At 46.2% G+C, this 26,509-nt stretch overlaps 1 protein-coding gene across 2 annotated transcripts in view; it reads right to left on the reverse strand.

Moving 5' to 3' along the window:
* The window catches only part of SLC25A30 (solute carrier family 25 member 30), an 852,298-nt gene that overhangs the window by 594,291 nt on the left and 231,498 nt on the right, over window positions 1-26,509 (reverse strand). For both annotated transcript variants that reach the window (XM_069640062.1, XM_069640063.1), the window contains one exon: window positions 5,596-5,690. In XM_069640062.1, the coding sequence (XP_069496163.1) occupies window positions 5,596-5,690 (95 nt within the window). The remainder of the gene's footprint in view (window positions 1-5,595; window positions 5,691-26,509) is intronic.

The following is a 26,509-nucleotide window of genomic DNA, read 5'->3' on the forward strand; positions in this document are numbered from 1 at the left end:
TTAGTGGCCGAAGAGTGAAACGCGTGTAGGCATTTATTAAAGTGGAATTTTGTAGAGATGAAAACAAGCAAATTAATCTTGTCCTTTGATGAGGCATTTCCTAGCCACATAAATTCTGTCCTCTGACCAAAAGCTAGTCTATAATATGCTCACCCTACCACTAAAATTCAACATACGTTGGACTAAGCATGTTTCACTGCCCCTATACATGGTCTTCTGGTGGCTGGTTTCAGACTCTCACCTAAATAGAGTTCCCAATGTCTTTTTCTGGCCATGGCCCTGGGCCAGTCCTAGTCTAAAACAACAAACAATCACTCTCTGAACTTACTAAGGAGACCTTTTTGCCACAAGGAAACAAACACTTCAACACTTATCCAGTCCCTCAGGATGTATTTTCCTCTGTGTAACTTGGAGGTCTTCCCGACAATACTCGATAAGTTCTCACCTATTTTGGCAATGTTTGGTGTCTTGCAGTACCTTCTTTGTTTCCTCTTATTCGAATTGTGGACGTGGTTATAGACCGGCCTGGGCTCGTCAGCTTCGATGGGTAAAGTGCTTTTCTTATCCCCTTGTGGGGTCTTTTGACTCTCAGTCCAAACCAGACTATAGGCCTACTCAGCTTTCCTGTCTCCATCAGTTTCCTTCTTCCCTTTGTTGGCTATATGGACTCTCAGCCCCACTTGTGACATTCTCAACCTTCCTTATATCAGCCTCTTAACCCCTTCATGGGTTATTTGGACTCTCAGCTCTGTGTGGGTTTGCAGCTTTCTCAACCTTCCTTTTTCAGTTTCTTCACCCCTTTGTGGGTTATTCCGATTCTTAGCCCGGTGTGTGCTCTGTGGTGGACTCACCACCCTCTCTTGGTACGAGGTTGTGTACCTTTGTTTCATCAGCAGTGCTCATCCAGGGCTTCCGTGTCTCTGGCAAGCGCAGTTGCATGTCTCAGAACTGGCTTCGGTCTGCATGGTCAGGCTTCTCTGAGGTTTCTCCAATTCAGGACTGATGGGTTCTCAACGTAGCTTCCGCAGGACTTTGATGCTGCAGTAGCAGGCTTACCGGATTCTATGCCTTGCAACAAGCGGCAACGTTCTGCAGTCCTCCTCGAGGCGACCAACACGTTGATGAAGTGGTTCCTCCTTCTCATTCTTCCTGTCAGGACGGGACTCCCTCCTCTGTGTTGTGCAGACAGGCATTTCTTGCTTTCCCATTATTGACTTCCAGGGTACTTTATGTATCGCCTGGGAACCAAAGGTGAGAATGCAATGGTTCTGTACTCCACAAACAGGTGGAAAAAAAGTCTGGGTCAGAAACCACACCTTCCCCTCTTAAAGAGCCCCCCATACCTTACTGCCCAGTTCAACCCTCCCCTCCCCCCAAGTAACCAAAACATATTTTGGATTGGGCGTAATACAACACTTACTTGGGCATTTCTTGTCCCCAAAGGGGGAGGGGGAAAATCACCCACAGTCAGATCCGGCTTGCCCGGTTCCCTAGTAATGGTTTTGCATCACCTCCCTAGTCCCATAGGGAATGGTTACCCCTTCAGTGACAAGGAAGAATTCCCTGGATTCATCACAGCAGTCTCTACACGTGAGGACACTGGGTGATTAAAGCAACTGGGTTTAAGCTAAGAAGCACCAATGGCATATGGACCCTGCTAGAGCAAACCAAGGGGACAAGGTTAGAATGTGCACTGGAAAGAGTATGAGATGGCAATCTCCATATAAGGTACTTACACCAGTGACATTAATGGCCTGGGTGCAATGGCAGATACCAGATATTATGCACGTTTTCGGAAGAGGCTTAGGGCAGTCAATTCCTAATCTGTGTTGGTGGGCCAGAACAAATGGGATAAACCTAAATTACAATACAATATGGTGATAAATGATAATGGTAAACTAGGATGAGAAAGCCATGTTTATCTCTACTATTGCACTCAGAAGGGCCAATTCCAAAAAAGATCCTCAGATAATCTGCCAGTGTCCCACTTAATGGGACCTGAAAAGGACAAATCAGTTTTTGGTAGCGGTCATCTTAAAATGCTAGAAGAATATCTTGCTGCCAATGTTCCCTCCAAGCTGTGCGCATGTGCGCTTGCCCAGCTTCTTTCTTGGTGCCACTCACAAGAATATTAGCACTGAACACACACAGAAAATTCCCACCTATTCAAAAAGACTTAATAAGGCCAGAGCAGGTACCCAATATTTGCTTTCTCTCCAAATGAAGATAAATTATATTCACTAGTCTTTATATTCTGGTCTAGCCTATTTATCTGACCCTACTATGCAAGCTTGACCTTAAAAACCCTAAAACCCTTAATGTAGAATACACCCACAAAAGGTTAAAAACTAATATGGAAAATTAACTCCATGAACAGAAGATATAACTAAATACCTGCACGCATAACTGAATTATCTCCCCTTCCCGCCCAGGACTACTATACTTGACTCTACCACACTTACACCTTATGACTCTCACGTCCGCCCCAGGCCTTATTCAGATATTACCAGACAATCTTGACTCTGCCTGCCTTGACTCTGCTAAAGGTTACCAGACTTGTAACTACATTCACTTGTTTTATGTTTCTTATAATATGCATGATGTTTAAGCACAAGTACCTTTATTACTCATGGTACCTTTGGTGCCTTAGCAAAAGCGTCACCCAGACTATGTGAACCAACTATCAGCTCAAATATCAGATACTGAGTGTAAGTCACCAGGCTACTTGGATGTGTAACCTCATCCCATGCTTCCTATTTTTTGTACATATGTCTAACAAGCACTTGGAAGCTGTACCCCTGCAAGTTAATGCATTATAAAACTCAAATATTTATTAATTTGCCCTCTAAGGATTTTGAGTAGGCAAATGTCATACTCAGCATCTCTTACTTTAGCGTTGCAAACATTACCCTATAAGCGGAGAGCAACATTGCAATATAATTTACTTGGCCTGCAAGGGGTGATGAGTATGGACTTTGGCTGGCATTATTCGTATATAGTATTACTGCATCAGATAGTCCTAACTAGAATGCTTTTCACACAATCTATAGCCTTTCCAAGTTTTCAGAGTTCCATGGGCCTTCACAAATTATATGCTAACTCGCCGCTAGACAGACACAGTTCCATTGAGCATTTTTATAATCCTAACCAACAATTTAAAGGTGCAGTATGTTGCAAACAATTGTGAATGCACTTTATAGTAATTGTGCACATACAGATTCATGGCATTTTCTTAAACTGCACATAATAGGTTTTTAAATATGTTTTGCTTGCAAAGTACTGTGGGTATGCAAATATATGTTAGTGTGTTACTGCTACAATCCCTCACCTGTTACAGAGCCCTGTCACATGCTACTGGAGGCTAGCACAGGAGCCAGCGTGAGGTACAGATGGAAGGGCACAGGAGAACACTCCTTCAAGGTGAATAACACATCAGCAATGTTCAACGACCAAATCAGACGTTTTGGCAGTACATTGAGAGAAATGTGTTTGATTGCTAAAAGATATGAACTCTAGTAACAGTCTAGGAAACTGCAGCTTTTGTTCCTTTCTATGCTCAGCGGCTGAGGGCTTTTCAATATCATCATGTGTTTGTGTTTTTTCCATGCATCTTGTTCAACTGATAAGTGAATTTCAGAAGAGGCGTCCCTAGTTAAAGAAGCTGTACCTGTGAGCATTTTTGCTATTGACTTAAAAGGCAAATATATGTGATTTTCTTCAATGGTGCTCCAGACGAAATCTCAGTAAGACTCTTGTTGAATTTGGTCTAGGCTGTGGTGAGGAAGGGTGAGCAAAACTATAAGCTGTATTATGTACCCCGTCATATCACTTCCTAGGTCAGGATTACAAGGAGGGCTATGATATAGTTTAATTCCCAACTAGAAATCAAATGATTTTTCAGGGAGTGAGAAAGTAATTAGCAGTAGGGATGTTTCATGGTTATAAAATATGTTCTTTCCCCTTCAAATTCATCTTGATATTGGGCAGTAGTATTATTCTACTTCCTGCCAGTGCGACTGCTCTGCTGGTCACTGATTCGAAAAAATATGAGTGGAACTTTGTGGGTAGAAGCAAGGGTAGGCTCCTATATGTTCATGGTTTCTTGTTGGGCACATTTTCCTGTTTTTAGGGAGTAACAATGGATGGTGTATATGCCTCTTAGCTGTAAGGCTGGTTTTGAGCAAATGTTGTCACAACTCACTGGATCACGTAATGTGAATAGCAAGCCGAGGCCCAGGAATTCGGATAATCATATTCTGTGGTGCAGTTCTTCTCACACAATCATCATCCTTACACAAATTATGAGGCATGTTCTCCTGGCCTTGAATTACTTCATTAAAGTGGCACATGAATTCTTATTGTCAAGTTTTGACACATTCCTTTTAGTTGCCATTATTCCATTTACAAAAATAGTATCCTGTCTGAATTTGTTGGCAGCTGCATCAGTGATGAGCGAGATTTGCCTTTTTTTCTTAATAAACATGAGTTTTTGCCCCAATAGTATTAGACACTTTCTTCATTGTCTCAAATGCAGTGTCGACAAATTAATAGTCACAAATAAACCTATTGTTTATCCTGAGCATACAAAGCTTTTTTGTGCATACAAGTTTTTTTCTCTGCAAAGGAGTACTTTTGGTAGGTACTATGGCATATCTTGATGTCTTGGACTGGTTGATGAGCTCGCCTTATAGTCACAATATAAGACACTGATTTATAAAGAATTGCAGTGGTTGGGAAGGGGAAATTCCCTTCCAACCTCTGGAGATGGTGGCTCACCTAACTATGCATGCTCACAAAGCGGCTTACCTCGTAGTTCAGTTGCACACATGGAAAACAATGTGCGCACGAAAGCTAAGCATTTCCGCACTTAGGGAAAAATAATTAGAGGGACCTTTGCTTGGTGCAGGAACTGAAAACGACATCTAATGACAGTGTGTTGCTTTAGAACATACCACTGCATCCATGAATGTTTGGAAAAAGAATAAAGGAAAGAACCTTTTGGGAATTTTGAGTAAAAGCCTACAAAGGATGAATCCCTCACATAGTACAATCGAATGCCTTTTCTGATAGAGGAGTCCTTCAATTCCAAGCCGATTTCAGTACGGCATTCGTTTAGAGGGTACCACCGATCATGGGGCATGGAAAATGAGGGACCAGTACCCTCTGATGACTGATGATGTGTGGGAGTGGATAAAGAGGGGCATCTGGCTGCCGCACGATCTACAGTCTAACATCAAGCAGATGCAGTGGCAAATACAGAAATTAGAAATCATTACAAATAATGGAAAACCAGGTAGAAATTATGATTTATCCTTAAAATGAAAAACGTGTCAGCCTTGGTTTGTCAAGCAGGAGGTTGGGGCAGGAAGGAGGTTTGGTGACTGTTGTACCTTAGTACACAAAGTGCCTCCAGGAGAAAGGACAATATGCCAAAGGGCAGAAAACTGCACATGCATACTGCAGTCACTATACCAAACAGCCAATGGTGATAAGGTTCATAAAAATGGAGGGAGCTTCATAAACTGTTCATTCAAATGCAGGATCATATTTTCATTTAAGCAATTTTCAAAACTGATGTAGACAACAATCACTCACCCTCTGGATGTTCAACAACCAGTCTCTTCAAACTGTGATATGTGCCAATTTTTATGGTTCCATAAGAGGCCTGGCGAAGCACAGCTGGTGCTATCCTAGAAAATAGAAGTTATCTTAATACTTATGAGATTTTCTGAGTTAAAGCTGACCTCTGGTCCTTTCTGGAGCAGCAGCATACAGTTTTTCATTACATATCTCAAACTATCACACACATTATATATTTTACCTACTCCAGAGTAGCCTGACATTCTTTTGATCTGCCTACAAAAAAACTGCCATATATATTTGACCTACTCCAGAGTAGCCTGACATTCTTTTGATCTGCCTACAAAAAAACTGCCAGCCCAACAGGTATGTAGCATACCAATTAACTTTACGCCCTAAAAATGAAGAAAAAAGACAAACCCAAAAAGCACAGAAAACAATGCCCCCCTTCTTCCACCCACAAAACTTCACAGATTGCTTTAGAGCAGGGCCACAGGAAGGATATCAAATATTACTGCTTAAACAGAAGGTAAACATGATCTGAACTGCAAGAATTACAAGGTGCAAAGTCAAAGATTACAAAACAATATACCCTAATTATTACATTTTGGTTTCATTAAACCTTACACATCAAATGCATAATACAATCAGATTAAAAAGAAAATCCTACAACTATGCAATAATCTTGCCACTAAGAAGTACATACATAAGTAAAAATTCAGACATTATACCTTACCATAAAATTCATGCATTCATTAAAATTCAACCATAAATTCAACTAAAAACCAAGCAAATCTAATACTCGCTGAGAAAAGTCCTCACAATCAGCCCCCTAATAATCACCCCACCACCCTGATCAACATACCATTAATAACAATATTAGACATGATCATAGGTATTCAATCCAGCAAACCAATCATCAGAAAATGCAAGAGTGCATGTATCAATGTTAGGGAACTGCCCTGAATAATCCTAGCCCAAAACACTTCTTTTAAAACAAACACATGATTGTGAATCATGTGACTGAAGCACAGTATACGTTCACTTAAAAGGTCTTCACAATCCATTACTAAATGTTTTAAACTTCCATGGTCTGCTCCACAGAACCTTCAGGGACCAATTTGTACCTTGTACACTGCAGTTCTTTTGAGTTTATAAAGTTAAACTGGAATGTCATCAGGTCCTTCTCAAAAAGGGAGAGGGTGATTTGGCCAAGTACACGCTTCTTTTTCCTAGTTTCTTATATTCATTAGGTATATTATGTAATGAAATGTAATGTAATGGGCATTTGTATAGGACCTTTCACCATTGGCATAGTTTCAACACACTGTAGGTTGAACGCTCTTGTGGACCGAAGTCCAAGTATTGGAAATTTGTCAGAGTTATAGAATGCGTTTGTGCATTTGAGACAATACGAACGCAGGCCTGGCCAAGTCCCTGCTAGTCACCCATGTTGAGCAGGCATGTGGGTGGGTGCAGAGAGGTCGTTTGGAGAATATTTGAAAGATATATTATACGTGCAGCTAGACCACATTTTTATTGTGGGGCATAGCTGCATTCTAATGGAAGAGGTGCTATGCACAGTGTCTTATAGAAGTGGGTGAGTTCTAAGGGCGGTCTTGAGTATGTGAGAGACATGTGTTCAGCTAGAACACATTTTATCATGGGGATAGCTGCATTCTAAAGGCAGAGGTGCTGTGCAGGGTGTCGTAGAGTAGTGCATGGGTGCTGAGGGTAGACTGCAGAGTATGCGAGAGAGACATTATGTGAACAGCTAGACCGAAATGTTATTGTGGGGGATAGCTGCATGCTAATGGCAGAGGTGTTGTACAGAGTATCACTGAGAAGTGCATGTAGTGGAAGGGTGCAGAGGGGTGGTCTCAGGTAGGCTTGCCTTCAATTTCATCCAAGTGCAACACATTGCCAAAAGCCAAGTTCTTTTAAGTGCAACATATTGTTTACCCTCAAAATTCTTCTAAGTGCAACATTTGCTACCCCCAAAATTCCTCTAGATGCGGCACACTGGCTAGCTTCAGAGCCCGGCAAGAAGAGTCTATGCTCTAAGAGTTCACCGTGATTTAATCAGTGGCTATGGAATAGATATGCACCTGCCAACAATACAGTGGGTATACTTTAACAACCACCAAACCCCAAGCAGCTTTCAGCTATGTACATTTTATTACATTAAAGAAACACATGTTGTCATCTCTTACCTGGAGGTTGCTGCAGACAGCTTCGGGCTCGGCTTGGCTCCTTGGACTAACAGGAGATGGGAGCTGCCATAGGGACCCACCCTTTGCCATGTGGCGTTTCGCCGGCTGCCCGAGCAAGGCTGCTCTGGGAGCGCCTCTGATGGGAGTGCTGGTCTCGTGCTCTAGCACGCACTAATATGCTGCAATAAGGGCAGACAGGGGGAGGGGCAGGCCTAAGAAGGGATGCTTGTGCACTGGAGAAATGGAGGAGAAAATCATGGAGGAGAGAAAGAGAAAACCCCGAAAAGCTGAAAATACTTCACCCAAACAAGTGATGTTCACGCTCAAAAGCAGAACCCCAATGTAAATAGAAGCCAGGCGACACAGGAAAGAGGTCTCTGAGCTTCTTCCTCATTTGTTGCAATAAGGGCTGGCAGGGGGGAACGACAGGCCTAGGAAGAGATGCTTGTGCACCAGAGAAAATGAGGAAAGAATCATGGAAGAGAAACCACCAAAAAAGCAGAAAATGCTTACCCCAAGCAAGTGTTTTTGATCAAGAGCAGAAAGCTAAAATCTATTAACTGTGTTACAAGTTTCTGTACCAGACGTGGCGTAAGGTTTAATTTACTTACATGTACCTATTGCTCTCCAGCATGGGTCTGGCATAGAACTGGCCAACCCTACTGCTGCCTCACCCTCTATTGCACCCACCCAGGCCCTTTCCCTGCCCGGGCTGCACACTTCGCCACCAAAACACAGGACATTTTTTCCTCTCTCTCCTCCGCACCCACTCATTCACCATCATCTCTTGGGCCGCCCTCGGCCGCCCCACCACCCCCCTTCTTCTCTCCTCCCTCTCTCCTGTCACACCCCAGACAAGTCCAGACTATGAAAACTTCTTCTAAACAGGACCTTTGCCTCTTCAAAATCATCAAGGAAAACATTGACTCTCTAACTCCAGCCTTGGCAGACCTTTGCAACCTCTCCTTCGCTACTGGAAGTTTCCCCACTTCTCTCAAGCATTCTCTTGTGCACCCTCTGCTCAAAAAACCCTCTGCCGATCCTACTATTCCGGCAAACTATCACCCGATCTCCATCACTCCTTTGCAGGAAAAGCTCCTGGAGAAGTTGGCAATCTCTCAGTTTACCCTCCACACTGAATCTGTAGGTTGTCTCCATGACCATCAGTATGGCTTTAGAGCATCCAGAGGCACGGAAACTGCTCTCCTGAACACCCGTGAAGACCAGCTCTCAAACCTTGACTCTAACTCTCCCTCTGTCTTCATTCTTCTTGACCTTTCCTCTGCGTTCAATATGGTAAACCACAACATCCTGATCTCCCGTCTCTGTAATCCCCTGGGCATCACTGATCAGGCCTTGGCATGGCTAGCATCCTTTCTCTCTGACAGTCCTTCCCAGGTGGAACTTGGGTCCTTTCTCTTCGCTATCACTCTCTCTACTATTGATGTCCCCCAGGGAGCTAATCTATTCCCCTGGTTTTTAAATGTCTACATGGTCCTTCTGGCCCACAAGATCTCTGCCTTCACCTCCAACTTTCAGTGTTATGGGGATGACACAGCTCTCTTTCAGGCTACCCCAGGCCTCTTCATCCTCCTCGCTCATTCGTGATTGTCTGTGCGAAATCCAGTCTTGGTGTGCTGCTAATGATCTCTGCCTTAATGCCAGTAAGATGAGAGATCATCCTCATTGGGACCATTGCTGCTCCCGCTTTCCTACTTTCACTCTGGCCAGCCACCCTTGGTCCTGCGCCCTCATCCACTAGTGAGGCAAAACATCTGGGGGCCATCTTCGACACTACTCAGACGTCTCGGACACGTGCAAAAAGTCCCACTACCATCTGCACCTCCTCAGAGGTATTCTACCTTTTCTCACCTTCCCCCAGAGGCTCACTGTCCCCAGAACCCTGGTTCTCTTCAGACTGGACTACTACAACAGCCTCTTTCTCAATCTTCCTACTTCTACTCTCCGACCTCTTCAACTTATCCAGAACAGAACCGCAAGACTTATCTTTGGCCTGAAGCCCAGGAACTCCATCTCTCCACTGGCTCCCTGTGGCTGTAAGGATCAAGTTCAAGTACCTCTGTATAGTCCACAAGGGTTTCTGGGGCCGGGGCCCTTACTATCTTCAACGCACTCTTCCTAAATACACTCCTTCCAGAGCCCAACTCTCTGCAGGTGAGCAGTTATTCCAAATAGAGATTTGAGAGTAGATCCTTATCCTCTGCAGGAGCCTCCCTCTGGAACAGCCCCCCTGCCTCTCTCGGTCTGGAGCCAGACCTCCTTAAGTTCTGGAAACTCCTCAAGACCATCCTCTTCTCTTCCTCTTTCTCTCTCTCTCTCCCTCTCCCCTGCTAACCTCCTTTCTCTTCTCTCCTGCTTCCCTCCTTCGCTCTCTTCCCCAACCTGCTCAGTTCGCCGACTGGTCGCTTGGTGCACCTCCAGAACCTCACAGGTCACAGGGTCCCTTGCCAGTCCTGCACTTTCCTCTGGGCCTCTGCGCTCTGCACTCTGCTTTGCACTACTGCACTTGGAACATGTTCCATAAGAGTGGCAACCACTATACACTTAACCCAGTCCCCTGCTGGACTTGGCACACTCCCCCCCCCCCTCCCTCGCACATCCTGTCTGCGCACTTGCACGACCATGAATGTACTAGTCCTATCAGGTTCATCTGTCCTGTCCTCACTCTGTCTCCCCTCCCTAGCTTGGTTGTGTCTGAAATACTCATGCATAGGTGCACTGATGACCAGCCTTTTTTTGTCTCTCCATGTCCTTCTCCCTCACCTCCCCTCTCTCCCACTCTTTTTCACGCACTTATACCAGTAGAAATGTCTCTGGCCTAGTATGTTTATTATTGTTAGATCATTGGGAATCTTCAAGGCCTAAGAATGACGATGATATCCCCTTGTTCCCTTCCCGCCGTGAAGCGATTTGAAGCACTTCACTTGTGTATAAGCGCTTTCACAACTAAACAAATACAATTCACATGCTCATGAATATTCCCCCGTCGTCAGGCTGGGAACCCTCAGTAAAAGAAAAAAACAGTTTCACTTTCACTTACAAACTGTCTTTCTCCTTTAAATCAATCACTGTCCTCTGGGTCATACTGCCTCCATCCAATGACAGTCCTCTCCCTAAGCCTCTCCTCTGGCAGCCATCTTCAGATTTGGTAAGCACGTAAAGTGGCAGTAGGGCCAAGAAGAGCCGCAGAGGAATCAGAGGGAGGGTTCACATGTGAATCCATGCCAGACCCATGCTGGAGAACAATAGTTACAGGTAAGAAACTTAAACCTTTTCCAGCATGGGGCCTAGCATGGATTCACATGCTCATGAATAACTAATTCATAGCAGTACACCATTACACAACCACGGGAGGTGGCAAGGCTCAACAGAAGCAATTACACTTACCCCTGGAACAGACTCACCTCAAGCAAACAGGTCATGTAGCACTGCCTGGTCGACTGACTCCTCCCTGGAATCCCTGTCGATGCAGTAGAATTTCATGAAGGTGCAAGTGGACCTCCACGTAGCAGCCCTGCAGATGTCGAGCAGGGGAACACCAGACAGGAACGTCATCGTCACAGCGAGCGCTCTGGTGGAGCCGGCTCTCGGACAGCCGAACAACGGTCGGGTTTGCCAACCGATGACAGTGCATGATGCACCCAGAGAGCCACCTTGAAATGGATGCCTTGGACAAGGCCTTCCCATGATTAACAGGACCAAAGTTCAAAAACATTTGCAAAGTCTTCTGAAAACTCTTGATACATTTCACATAGAACTTCAGGGCACGAGCAACGTCCAGCGAGTGCCAGGCCCTTTCCGCCAGAGACGAAGGTTTCAGGAAAAAAAACAGGTAACAAAAAAGGCTTGTTGAGGTGGAACTCAGACGGAACCTTCAGCATGAAAGAAGGGTACATACGTAGCAGCACCCTCGATAAGTGGAAAGTCAGGTATGGTTGTTTGGAGAATAGGGCCTGAAACGCACCTACCCTTCTGGCTGAGTCGATGGCCACCAGGAAAGCCATTTTCCACGAGAGAAACTTGAGCAGGGCCTGATGCAGAGACTTGAAGGCCCCCCCCCCCCATGTGCCTTGTCTGAACCCGAGTTCCCACCCTGTGGCAGGAGTCTTCACCAGCGGGAAAGATCTAAAAAGTCCTTTGAGAAACTCCTTGATGAGTCTGTGGTAATCTTTTGTGACCGCAAAATGCTTCCACTGGCAACTCATATCCTCCAAACTCTAGGGCTGCAGGAGCCAAGCCCTCAGGTTCAGGGATCCCGGGTCGTTATGCAGGATTGCGCCTCCTTCACTGGCAAGAATATTCAGCACTACTGCCAGTTTGATGACAGGATGAGACGGTCCGGGTACCAAATCTGCCTCGGCCACGTCGAGGCGATAAATATCATCCTGCAGTGAAACTGTGGAGTGTGTTGATGACTCATAGCAGGAAACGGAGGAAAGACGTACAGAAACGGACCTTCCCACACAAAAATGTTACAAATAGAATTGCTGCTACCAGCTTGTCTTTTAGCCTACATCAAGGTTCCCTGTAATCCCACAGAAAAACAGAGGTACTTGCAAATCAATATACAGACAACACTACGTGGGTCTGAATAGAGTGGATAAAAATACTTAATTTTCATTTTTTCAAAAATACATTAAATGAATAATCAGCTAATCTAAGAATTACTCCATAGCCTTCCTTTCTCGAGTCACTAGCACACTGAAAGATTGGTTCACAGGCAGTTTATTAAATACACTAAACAGTTCTTTAAAAATGAACTCATGGATTTAATTGTTATGCTCACCTGGCTCCCAGAGAGGCGTCGATCTGGACTGGAGCGATCTCCACCAATGTGACGCGTAGGGCCGAGATGACGGACTGGCCCACCTAGCTTTGTTTGCTTGGCCCGTAGGAATATTCTTCTGCAAGTGGAGAAAGGGAATTAACCACCCGCAGAGTTGAGCGTAAATCCCCCCCCCCCTCCCCGTTGTTCTCCCCACTGATCACCTTGGATGTCCCCTCTTATAGTCTCACCTGATTTGAAAAGATGAGCTCTCCATCCTGCATTGAGCACAGGGGCGCGTAGATAACCAGTTGCTTCACTGGCTCGAAGGAATTGGTGAGTTCCAGGACAATATTTACTCCGATATTCTCGGCAAGACGCCATAAGTATTTAGTTCGTAAGAGTTCAAAATGCCTGACTTTCACTCTTGTCCGATTCCTTGCAGGTTGCAGCTTGACCTTACTGAAGAGTTCCTCGTGGCAACCGGTAATGTTCTGGTAAGGATTTGTATTATCCAACACAGTTCGATAAAATAATGTCCATATGTAACCTGTTGCTTTCTCCCTTATTCAGGCGCTGAGAGAAAATATGAAGTCTCGGGGAATAATGCCTCCAGCGGTAAAATCAGGTAAGTCTTTTGTGGTGAGGAGAGTTCCCCTTGTTAGTCCCTCGTTTCACCTTGCTGTCCTTTTGTTTCCCCTTAGGGGCCGGGGTTCGGCTAGGATGCAGTGGAAGCTGTGCCGACCCGTGAAGAAGAATAGTACCCCCGATGGTAAAATCAGGTAAGTCTATGGGGGGTATTCCTCTGTGTATTCCCTTGGCTCACCTTGCTGTTCTTGTCTTCTCCTTAGGTGCCGGAGTGCGGCGGGAACATGCAGGAGGATGCAGTGAAGGCCGGTGAGTTCAGCGCGGCGCTGCAACAGGCGAGGCGACGCGCATAAAATAACTTTTTTCTTCCAGCTCGAAGGCGCGATGAATCGGGAATTCAGGTAAAGATCAAAAGGTATTGCTCTTGTTCTAACCTTTTCTCCTTCTTTCTCCCTTTTTCTAGGAGCTCCAAACTCGAGGCGGGCGTGGCAGAAGACTGGATGCAGACTTGCAGGCACGGTGAGCGTTACGCTGCTGGATGCAGAATAACACGAAGCGTGTGCTGCTCTTCGGGCGTGGTTTAAATAGCCTCCAAAGTAGTCCCAGGTAAGTATTCCTCCCCAGCCCCGCCCAAGTAAAAAAAAATAGTCCCTAGGTAAAATAGTCCCTTCCAAGCCTCTTTTGGCCTGGAGCTCTTGCAGCATGGGCTGCATCAGGTAAGTTTTAATCTATGAGCCTGGCGCCATAGGCGCCAGGACTGCACCCAAATAGCCCCTAGCAGGGATTGTTGGGCTTGCTTGGGGTAACTTGATGCCTGCTTCCGGGGTTGCAGGACTTGGTCTGGGTCCCCGGGGATAGGCATCATGACACTAATTTGGCATTTGTCGAATATAAAACAAAATAATTTGATTTGGTTAAATCGTCCCATCATTTACTTAACACAGTGGTCAATTTTTATGAAACCAAGAACATTTATAGCATGGTTAGTTCACACCATGACATATTGCAATCACAAAAAATGCATTTAAAAAAGACTAAACAACCTGACACATCCAAAACTAACTAAAGTGACAAGTGCTGTAAAGTGACGAATGCAAAACATCGTCGTTAGTGCAATACCAGACATCGCAGGTATCCCCAGGGACGTCATTTGGAGGTCTCCCTTGTTACCCCTAAAAAGATGTAAAAAAGCACTATATTTTTTATTTTTTTTATTAAATCTAGGCTGGCTGTGGCCAGTGCAATTCGGCTCTTTGTTTCTGGAGCGATGGCTTTCTTGTTCAGGCCTCTAAAAAACGGGGGTGCACAAGTGTTCAAACTTTGAGCAGAGACCCTAAAAAATAATTTTCCGGAATCCTATACAATAATTGCTAGCCTCATTAAAGGTTTATTTCAGTCACACTTCAGAGGGCGAGTCACTGATTTAGGGCCTCATCTTGAGTCTGGCGGTAATCCTTAAATGCGCCGGTAGCGCTATTACCGCCGCATTTAAGGGTCTGCCAAATCATGGCCTTGGCGGATTTCCCCCCAGCTCTGAGCTGGGGGAAAATCCGCGGCAAATTTGCCGATTTTCGGCACTATCACCGCCGGCGGGAAATCCGCCGGTGCTAATAGCGCGCATTTTCCCCATTGGGGAATGAGGAATTCCCAAATGGGCCCAGAGGGGAATGGGCAATAACCGTTCCACCAAACCTGTGATCCGGCGCTAATAGCGCCAGAGGGGTTGGCGGTAGGGCTAATATCCAAACTCGTGATGAGGCCCTTAGTCTGAGGTTCATAAATGAGTACCAACACAGGTTGGGTGATATTGTATATAAATATGTTTCTATATAAAGCGCTTAAGCGGAAGTACTTCATAACAATACGTCATTATCATTTGGCCTTGGACGTATGCTTGCATTCACAGTAATTTGGTAATGGGCCAATACACACTGATATTAACGATACATATTGTGATCCATTCTTATATGAAATGTATATCACATTATAGTGATATCGTAACCATATTTTTCGTTGTTTATTTAGAAACCATGCTATGTGATGCCTGTTCCTGTTTTGACAAGGGGTTAAAGGTCGTGTTCCATCCTTCCTGTGATGTCACTTTGGGGTTGGGTCAAATGACATAACTTCCGGTGATGTCATCAGAGGTCAAGGATCCTGTGATTTCACTTCCGCAACCTCTGGCATTTTGGGTAAATAACGTCCCTGGGTATCCTATGCCTATTGATGCCTGAAGCCAAGATAGGAAGTGCAAAGCATGCTCATTATAAAGTGCCATGTGCTAGTGGCACTTAGCTAAAAACACATTAACATATTTACAACATATACTCAGACTGCAATCCTGTCCTATTCACATGAATTGCCAAACCCAGAATGTAATTTACATTATTTTGTGCCCGTCCGACAAGCGTTATGTGGGGAAGGCTCAAAGACCAGTGCATTTGAGAATCGACGAACACAGGTCTAGAATCAAAAACCATACTCTTTCGGGGGGGGGAGGGGGGTGTAAAACCCGGAACGGGCCGGAACAGTACCCTAATATATAAAATGGCAGGAAAACTCACCTGAAAATGATGCAAACACACATGAGGAACATTTTGAAATGAGAAAGCCCAAAATCTACATTAGATCACAAAAAAGTACCCATAACGGGCCAGAACGCTACCCTAATATATAAAACGGCAGCGAAAGTCGCCTGAAAATGAGGCAAACGCATATGAAAAACATTTTGAAATGAGAAAGGTGCACCAATATGCTGTCATTGACCCATTATTGCCCAAAATCTACATTTTATCACGAAAAAGTATCCGGAACGGGCTGGAACGCTAACCTAATATATAAAGCGGCAACAAAACTCAGCTGAAAATGAGGCAAACACCCCATTACTCACGAACATGGTCTATAGTGATGTGTCTGCCAGTACCTGGATATATGGAATAAGACTTGTCAGTTAAAGGTATGAGGGTATGCTGTATGATAGAAGAGCACAGTCTTATCAAAGAAGTGCTTGAGCATATGGTGGAAAACTGGCAGATCTGCAATGTAAGGAGTGTTGGGGCGGGTGGATTGTTAGTAGGATTGAGAGAGAAAAGAGCAAGAGAGCTTTGATGTACTGTTGGCAGCTTCAGTTCGGAGAAATTGGCCACTGAGCATTGGTGCATTTTCGGTTGGTAGCCTTCATGTGGTGTTGAGGTACGAGTGTGCATGGTTTGGTTTTATGCTGGAATGGGTGTTGAGAAGTGCATGCAGGTTGTGGTGCGGTAGAGGTATGGTTGTGTCCAGTTCAGAGTTTGCAGTAGAGTATGCAGAATTTGAATGTTTTTAGTGCAGTTAGTTAGAAGAAACACATGTCTAACTTACACATTTAGGCTAAATGCAAAATATGGAATGCAGGTAGATATTTGATATAAGGTAATAAGAGTGGTGGTGTTTTCCTGGAGTACAGTAATGGCTGTACTCCCCGCCCACACCACTCTTACCTTGTCAGTCACTGTAGGTTGTCTATGTCACGGGTCCATGGGCTAACGGGGGCAAACAGGGAGTGGAGCAGCTCTCTGGGCGCTTCCCTTTGCCTCTGGTCCTTAGCCGATGGTGTTCAGGCAAGGCTGCCCTGGAGCTCACGCCATCCACCTCTCTCCGCAATGACTTAATCTAATTTTCTTTTGAGTACATTTGTATTCAGCTCCTTGCTCCACCTCCTCTTGCATAATTCTCATCTATTGAGTCATCAATCTCTCTTTTCCAATGATTTGGACCTTTTAATCAAATCTCTGCCACTAAACTCCTGGCAATTCAACCTGCCGAACAGGACTACAGCCACTGTCTTCATCTTTACTCCTCATACTCTGACTATTTTCTGGTCACCCTCCACAATCAGCCTCTTTCCATCTGTTACCAACTCCAGTGAGAAGGCCTTCCAAGATTTTAACCTAGCACTAGTGCTCTCGTTGAGTACCATTATCCCTCTTGCCCGTGTCCTGAACCTTGGAATTCCCCAACCATCCAGCATCTCAGAACCTACTATGAGGAGTAAGAAATGGGAGGTGGACAACTTTGTAAAGAGTTTTCAACTTTAGCCATTTTATTAAATAAAAAGGTTGGATAAACATGTCACTATCCCTACCCTGACAAGGATTTCCCCATCTAAAATAAACTAAAGAAAACACTCTAACAAAAGGATATCTATCCCTCACACTTGTACATTCAATAAATCAATAAGGAAATATATGGCAGTTCAATCCAACAAATATATACAACATTCACAATATGGCCACTGCCTCTTCTCATAACCTGGGTTAATTCCCCTTCCCCAGGTTTGATCAAGATTTTGCTCCACAGTTCATAAGAAATCAGGAAATTCTGTTTTGCCACAAAGTTCCAACACAGTTCTTGCGGATTCAAAACTTCATAATAAAAAGTTCAGTTGTTGTTACGCTCACCTGGACCCCACAGGGGTGTCGATCGGACCTGGACAGCTGCAGTCTACGTCAACGTGATGCGTAGTGCAGAGATGGACTGCCTGGACTGGCCCCCCTAGTCTTGTCTGCTGGACCCGAAGAAGTATTTTCCTGCAAGTGGAGACCGGGATTAGACACCTGTGGGTTTTAGTGATGGCCTCCCAACTGTTCTCGCTCTCCCCCACTAATCACCTCTGATATCCCCTTAGTAACCTCACCTTATGTTTGTAAAAGATGAGCTCTCCATCCTGCGTGTCTTGCAGGGGCGCGTAGATACCAGCTACTTCACTAGTTTGAAGGCGTTGGGAGAGTTCCAGTAAGCATCGACTCTGAAGTCCCAGGCGGGGTTGGTAAGTATCAAGTTCAAAGAGTTCAATGTGCCCGATGTTCACTCTTGTCCCCTTCCTTCCTTAAGTTGCAACTGAGTTCGTGAGAAGGTGGTCTCGTAGCTGCTGCTGGCGTTCAGGTAAGAGTCTGTGTTACCCAACGCTGTCCGGTAACTATTGCATGCGTTAACGTGTTGTTTTTCTCCCTCTTTACAGATGCGGCATCTGAAGATATGGAGAATAATACCGCCGGTGGTAAATCAGGTAAGTCTATGGTGGTAAGAGGTATTTGTTGATTCCCTTGGCTCACCTTGTTATTCTTGTGCCCCTAGGTGCCGGAGTACGGCGAAGAAATGGACAGTGCCGGATCGAAAGATGCTGTGAGAACTGGCGAGTATGGCGTCGTGCTGGAGCTGGCGAAGCGACGCGTGCAGGACTGATGTACTTTCCAGGTCGGGAGATGAAATGGATCCGGAATCAGGTGAGGAATTTGAAATAAGTTCGTTTTCTAACCTTGTCCTTTTCTTCCTCTTTATTCTAGGCGCTCCGGATTCAAGGCGGGCGTGGCAGAAGACTGGATGCTGGCTGCAGGCACGCGGGCATGGCAGAAGACTGGATGCTGGCTGCAGGCACGGTGAGAGTCACGCTGCTGGATGCAGAATAACACAAAGCATGTGCTGCTGTTCGGGCGTGGTTTAAATAGCCTCCAAAGTAGTCCCAGGAAAGAAATTCCCCAGGACCACACCCGAGTAAAAAATAGTCCCTGTAGTAAAATGGTCCCATCCAGGCCTCACGTTGGCTTGGATTTATTTGCAGCATGGTCTGCATGAGGGAAGTAATGTCTATGAGCCTGGCGCCTATGGCGCCAGGACTGATTTTTATTATGAGCCAGGTGCCTACGGCGCCAGGACTGAACCCAGACAGCCCCTAGCTGGGGCTGCTGGGGTTTTTGTAAATGTCTGGGTGCCTGCTCCCAGGGCTGACGGGCTTGATCCGGATGCCCGGGGGTAGGCATCATGACAGCTGTATCAACAATGTACCAAAAGAAGTGATAGGTTCCAACTCCTTCTGGAGTAAAAAACAGGTTTTACATTTGTCTCCTTCAAGTAAACAACTGTCTTTGTCAGGATGATATACCATTGTGTCAGGAGGATAGCACTGGGTCAACATGCTCGCCTTAGTAGCAAGACAATGCGGAGCAACACAGGTTCGATCCCCGGGTCCGCGCTTCAAAACCTCTGGGTATTAAGCGCGTTATAAATAACCAACTACAATTGTTGGCGACTTTAATCTTAGGGTCAATGAGGTCGAGAACTTTAAGGTTTAAAGCTTTTTGTCCTCTATGAAAGAACTTTTCCCTCCCCCAGCAGGTTCATGAACAGACCCATTCCTTAGGTAACACCGTGGACCTGATTTTCTCAGCAGATGCTGAGATCACTCTTTTTGTGGCCTTTGAAATCCTGTGGTTTGTTCATTTTGTTGTTCCCTTCACCTTGGGCATTAAGGGCCCGCCATCTGCTCCACCAGCCAAATTATTCCAATGGCGTGGATGGCGCTCAGTATCTAAATCTGATATGACCTCTTTTATACTTGCCTGACTTTCAGGGCTGCCCCCTGCGGACATAAATTCTTGAACTTGTACCCTGACCACAGTTGCAGACAGCCTTGCTCTGCTCAAGACATCGAGGCCATCTTCACGGCCCTCTCAGCAGTGGTTCATGGACGAGCTGCGTGCCCTTCGCCTACAATGCAGGCAGATGGAGTGAAAGTGGAGGCGCTCTTATACCACCAGGGACAAGCTTTCCTGGTCTCTGGTCACCTCCCAGTATCATCTTGCCATTTCACGTGCCAAAGGTGTCTACGTTGCATCTCTTATTGAAACTTCTGTGAATCACCCCAGGGAGTGGTTCGTAATCTCTCTACTATCTTACAGGTTCCTGTTCCCTCCTCTCAGGTCCTCTGTAATTCCTTGTCCACATGTTTTATGGATAAAATCATTTCTATTCAACCGAATATTGCTGTTACTCACCTTCCTTCTGAGGCTGATATTGATATGATATATTTTATTTGTATCGCGCCCATACACAAGTGTTTCAGAGCGCGACAAGACAAGGGAGAGGAAACAAGGGAGGACAAAACAATGATCTTACTAGGCCCAGTGACATTGAGAACGTGCAGTGCAGGGGAGAGTGAAGGGGGAAGTGCGAGGGGCAGGGGGAGTGGAAAGTGCTGAACACGTGATAGAACAACAGGTAGTGCGGCCAGCAGGTGTAATTGTGAAAATAAGGTGTAAACAACGGGTGTATGATAAGTGCTGGAAGGGGACTGTAGGGTAGCAGATACTGACCGAAGTGCAAGGGTTGCCAGGAGGCGGTGCGGGTGTGTGGTTGGGAGGGCAAGGTTCTGGGCCCAATATCAGAGGATAACCAGGAGCCTGGTGCCAAAGCAGATTAGCAGGGGAGAGGAAGAGCAAAGGCAGAAGCAAAGAGGAAGGTCTTGAGGTGCTTCCGGAACTGAAGATGGTTCTCCTCAAGTTTCAGAGAGGCAGGGAGGCTGTTCCAGATGGGAGGCCCCAGCCGAGGAAAGGGATCTACCACCAACTCGTTGCTTGGAGAAGCGACGGACCCTGAGGGAGTTGGAGGTGAAGGAGTGAAGAGCTGAAGTAGGAAGGTATTTACAGAGGGAGAGTTCAAATTATTGTGGACCCAGGCCTCAGAAAGCCTTGTGGACAATGCAAAGGGTCTTAAATTTAATCCTTGTAGCCACTGGGAGCCAATGAAGAGATTTCAGGATTGAGAGATACGATCCCAGGGATTGAGACCAAGGACAAGTCTTGCAGTCCTGTTCTGGATGAGCTGCAGAGAGTGGTTGCAGGCATATTTAGAAAGAGGCCACTGCAATAGTCCAGCCTAGAGAGAACCAGAGCTCTGGTGACGGTGAGCTTCTGGGGAAGCAGAGGAAAGGAAGAATATCTCTGAGGAGGTGCAGTTGGTAGTTAAACTTTGAGACGTCAGAGATTTGTGGAGAAAAGGAAAGCGTAGAGTCAAACATGACCCAGAGGATCTTAACCTCGCAAGTGGGAGCAGGAAGAGGGCCAAGGGAGGACGGCCAGAGAGCGACAGGAAAGGAAGGTGCAGGTGTGCCTATGAGGAGGATCTCTGTCTTACTGGCATTAAGGAAGAGGTTGTTGGAGGCACACCACACCTGGATTGCAGACAGTCTGAGATGGGCGAGGGAGAAGCGGTGGCAGAGGGCAGCCTGAAAACAAGTTGGGTGTCATCAGCATAGCACTGAAAGTTTGAGCAGAGAGCAGCAATGCAGTGGGCAAGCGCTGCCAGGTATTGGTTGAAATGCCAAGGCGAGAGGTTAGACCCCTGAGGAACACCACAGGTAGAAAGTGAGATAGAGGAAAGGAAGGACCCAAGTTGGACCTGGGAGGGTCAGTTGGAGAGGAAGGTGGTCAGCCAGGCCAGTGCCTGATCAGTGATACCAAGGTTATCATGGAGGCAATTGAGCAGGATGACATGGTTGACCGTGTCAAAGGAAGAAGAAAGATCGAGTAGGATACGGACAGATGGGATATTAGAATCAAAGTTGGAGAGCAGGTATTTACGGATGCTCAGGAGAGCACTTTGCGTGCTTCTGGCAGCTCTGAAGCCAGACTGATGGTCATGGAAACAACCAACAGAATCGGTGTCAACATTAAGGTTGGACATGGCCAGTTTTTCCAGGAGTTTGCACAGGAAAGGAGTGATAGAGATCGGGCGATAGTTAGCAGGGCAAGAGGGGTCGGCTATGGGTTTCTTGAGAAGAGGGTGCACAACAGAGTGCTTCAGAGGGGAGGGGAAGGCTCCAGGGGTGAAGGAGTGGTTGCAGAAGTCAGCCAGAGCAGGAGCAAGGGTGTCGATGTGGTCCTTGATAGTTTTGGACGAACAGGAAATAACCTGTTTTGATGAGAATTTCATAGATTGGACTTTCTGGAAATCTCGTCAGGGGAGAACAGAGGAAGAAATGAGAAAGAGGGAGGAGAGGCAGCTGCAGAGGGGCCAGAGGTAGCAGAGAGAGAAGCGGGAGGAGGAGGAGGAGGAGGAGGATGAAAGGGTGGACAGGATGCCCTGGATTTTTTTGATGAAATGAAAGGCAAGGGCCATGCGGATGGCTTGGGCGGCGACAGGAGAGGTAGAGACTGCAGCAGGGTTGGCCAGCTCCTTGCAGATTTTAAAGAGTTCGGCTGAGTTCTTAGATGCCGCAAAGACGCAGGCTTGGATATGGGCTCTCTTCTTAGTGTGGACAAGGAGCCGGTATTGCCTTTGGAGCAGGCGGCAGGCCAGTTTGTCAGAGGATGCACAAGAAGCCCGCTATTTCCTTTCGCCACCCTACACTTGCGTTTAAGGGTAACTATGTCAGAGTCATACAAAGAGTTGCACTTGGCTATGGGCTTCAAGCGGATGTCCAAGACAAGGGCAAGAACATCAAGAGTACCAGAGATAGAAGAGTAGAGCATGGAAAGGGCTGTGTCAGGATGCGAGTTAGCCAGAGGAGGAGGAGAGGGAGAGAAAGTGGTAGTGAAAGCCTCAACTGACACACGGTTCATGGGTCGGATGACCAAGAAGGTAGGTGGCAATGTTGGAGTTGGCTTGGCCTGAGGAGTAGAGAGGGAGAGATGGGAGGATAGGAGAGAGTGATCACTACAGGAGAGAGGAGTGGTCAGAGGGACAGGTTTGAAGAGATCAGAGCATTCAGAGTGTGCCCAGCAGAGTGAGTCGGGCCAGAGGAGAGAATAGAAAGAGGGAGAGAGTTGCAGAGGTCACAAAAGAGTCCAGAGGGACAGGAAGCATCCAGATGGACGTTGAAATCTCCAAGAAGGAGGAGTTAAGTGTTCGAGGCCAGGAGGGAGGAGGTGAGGTCCGCCCACTCAGAGAGGAAGGAGGTGATTTGACCAAGTGGTCGATATAAAATAGCCACGGTAAGAGAGTGGCCAGGAGGGAGAGAGAAAGCCTGCAGACAAGGCATTTGAAAGAGGAGAAGGCCTGCGTAGGAATGACAGAGGCAGGAATCCACTCCGGGAAGATCAAGTCTACACCCCCTCCGGACCGGTTGGATCTGGGCGTGGAGAGTATCTTGTAGCTATTGGGGACGAGAGTGTCAAGGCTTGTACCAGAGCTGGCCGTGAACCTTGTCTCTGTGAGACCGTGGTCATCTAGGTCAAGTTCTTCCAGGAGGCGGCAGATGTCAGGAGTGTTTGACAGCTGTGCGAGAGTTGAGAGTGGTAATATGGAGAAGGTTGCCATCCTTGAAGGACTTCCGGGGAGGGGTACAAATCAGAGGTACGCCCTGCGGAGGTGTAGAAGGAGCTCGAGGGGGGGGGGGGCAGAAGAGGAAGGAGGAGAGGTCAAGGTAGCCAAGGAGGATGCAGAGGGGGAGGCAAGGAAGCTGAAGAAGGGAGAGACGGGACAGCATGAGAAGAAAGGAAATTGATGAGGTGTGGGAAGCATCTATCAAGAGGAGAAGGTTGGCCTGAGGGTCTTGAACCATGATGGTGCCATTAAAGTAGACATTAATGATTACCTTAGAGGAGTGGAAGGGGTCCAGGAGTGCCTCCCACTGGGGGCCACCATTAATGGGTGAGGAAGAGGAAGGAAGAGAAGGGAAGGGAGAGAGTACAGAGATCATACGAGGAGTGCAAAGGTCTGGCGAAAGAACGACAGAGGATGTCAGTGAGTATGTCTGGAGGAAGCGCTGGAGTAGGTGTCAACGATAGGGAGACCAGGGTTAGAGTCCAAGATATCCATTTTGAACAACTTCCTACCAGACTTAGTGAGAAGGGTAGAATAGTCAATGGAGGGTAGAATAGTCAATGGAGAAACTGTTAGAAATATAATAGGAGACACAGAATGTGCCATAGGTGTCGTGGAGGAGGGGGAAGAAAAGAGAGTAGCGTAGGGATGGTTGGGGCGGGGACAGGATGGAGAAAAGACAGGGTGAGGATAGCACACAGTAGTCACTAGGCGCAGCCAAGGTAAAAAAAGCAGCACATGGTACTAATAGCTAACTTTAAAATAGCACCAAATTGTAGTAACAGCTAACTTTGAAGTAGCAACAGATGGTACTAATAGCTAACTTTAAAATAGCGGCATATGGTACTAATAGCTAACTTTAAAATAGTAGCAAATGGTACAAACAGCTAACTTTAAAATAGCAGCAAATAATATTGAGCCATCTGAGCCTCCGCCGGCCACTTCTTGATCTGCGTTTCCTACTTTCTCTGTTCTGGAGGTGACCACTGCTGTTACTAAGCTCAGGTCATCATCCCCTCTTGATCCTGTTCCTCTTCATCTTATTGATGATATCCTTCCTCGCATTGCTCATTTGTTGACAGAAGCAGTTAATACATCACTCTCTGCTGGAGTAATCCCGGCCTCCCTTAAACTGGGCACTGTGATCCCACTGTTAAAGAAACCCTTGTTGGATCCACTGATCCTTTCTAACTTCTGTCCTATCTCTCTTTTACCTTTCCTGAAGAAACCTCTTGAATCCCTGGTCTGTCCACTACTCTCCACTTTTCTTGAGGAATCCTCTTTCTTTCACCCCTCACAATCGGTGTTTCGCCCAGGACGTGGGACTGAGATTGTCCTGGTCTCTGTCATGGACGACTTGGCACGGACTCATGACGGGGGCAGCGTCAGTGCTCTGATTCTATTGGACCCGTCAGCCACCTTTGACACCATCGATCATGGGTCCTACTAGGTATGGGAATCACTCCCCATACTCTGTTACATCCTGCACTGTGCCACATCACACTGCTACACAAACCTCATCTCTTCTCTCCATTTTTACTGTCACAAACTATCCAGGACCATCAGTTTTTACCCCCCCCAAACCACTCTTCATTCTTTTGTCTCCGACTGCAAAAGGCTTAAGAACCCCTTATCTCACTAGCCTCCTATCCCTCCCACCGCTCAGTACCTTTTCTCCACTATTCCACATTCTCATCCCCCATTTACTCAGATGTTTTCCACACTTCCCATCTTCTGCTCTGCCACCCCTTCCTGTGCTCCCACAGACCCCTTCATACCCCTTCATACCCCAGACTGTTAAAGGACCAATATCGCTAAACTGCACCCCCCTATCCCCTATTTTATCCCGTTCCTTTCATTAGATGGCCACTTTCATACCCCTCTTAAATACCCATATGGCTGAGCCCAACAACCCAAAAACTATACCAACCGCTCGGACAGACCTGGTATATTCTCCTGCCAGGTACGATCACAAATAGGCATTTTCTTGAGGTTGGCATTTGTCAGAGTATCCTCTCTTTTATCCCTTTGAAATCTTTAGGCTGACTTCCTTGCTTTACGACATTCTCATAGTTCTTTCAACCCTTTGTAGTCTCCAGGATGCATTTGCATGATTTATCAAATCTGTATCACGTATAATGCCACTGCTAGTCCCTTGTGCTCTTCGTAATATCTTTGCATGATTTACAAAGTTTGTATCAAATATAGCACCACTTGTATCCCTGTGTGCTCTTTGGGATATGCCTGCATGGGTTTTCAGCTGCTCTAGCTCCCTTAATGCCCTCGCCACCAGCCCAACCCTTTCCCTACCTTTGGGAAGCGTCTGGGTGGTCTCAAGTCTCATCAGGTGGCAGAGCAGAGTTTGTCGGCTGCAGCTGCGTTTGGCATTCTCTTTCCCGCAGTTCCAAAGCTCTGGAGTCTTACCTGTATGTCCGGCTGCCCGTGCCTTCGTTCTCGGTCTGCTTTCTCGGTTGTTATATTGAAAATGCCTTGGCGTGCAATAGGAAGCTACTATGTCCCGACATACTCAGACCCCTATATAGGAGTCGGGGAACAGCCCATGGTGTCATTAAACTCACGGCCCGACGTTTCACACATCATGGTCACTGTCCGTTCTGACGGCTGATGACAATCTTGTTGCTATGAGTTGGAATGTTAGGGGCCTGGGCAATTATGCAAAAATGCCCAAGGTACAGTTATATGTTGAGCGTGTTAGGCAGAAACCTGTGCAGTTCCCTTAGGGACCACTGCAAAAGGCTTAAGACTACAGGTGTTGGCAGTAAACCCAATTGGTAGCAGTCTGTACCACCCAGATTTACCTGGTAGCTGTGGCTGAGCAGCCAGGCTTCTCTCAAGAAGAGTTAGACAGTATATAGAGTATACAAGATAGGTACCAAAATACACTAGCACAAGCAAACACTGACAAGAGCTTTGGTATCAAGTATATATTTATTTAAAGACACACTTAGAAACACTCTAGCACTATTATTGTAAGCAAGTTCAAAAACACAGCCACTATTAATATATATACACACCTTATTCCTTATTAGACAAGTCTTAGTTAACACCACTTATTTGCAGACAGAGGTGAGCGCTTAACTAAAGATGGCACTCCAATAAGTTAAGAAAAAGGGAGGGAAAAGGCAGAAATTAGGAACAGCACACAACACAATACTTTAGAAGCACTCAGCAAGGCAGGAAAGTCAAAGTCTACTTGTGAGCAAAATGTTCAGAGGCCAGGCTCCCTCTTGGAGAGAGTAGA

This window comes from Ambystoma mexicanum, chromosome 7q (genome assembly GCF_040938575.1).
Source record: "Ambystoma mexicanum isolate Mex_15411 chromosome 7q, UKY_AmexF1_1, whole genome shotgun sequence".
NCBI lineage: Eukaryota > Metazoa > Chordata > Amphibia > Caudata > Ambystomatidae > Ambystoma > Ambystoma mexicanum.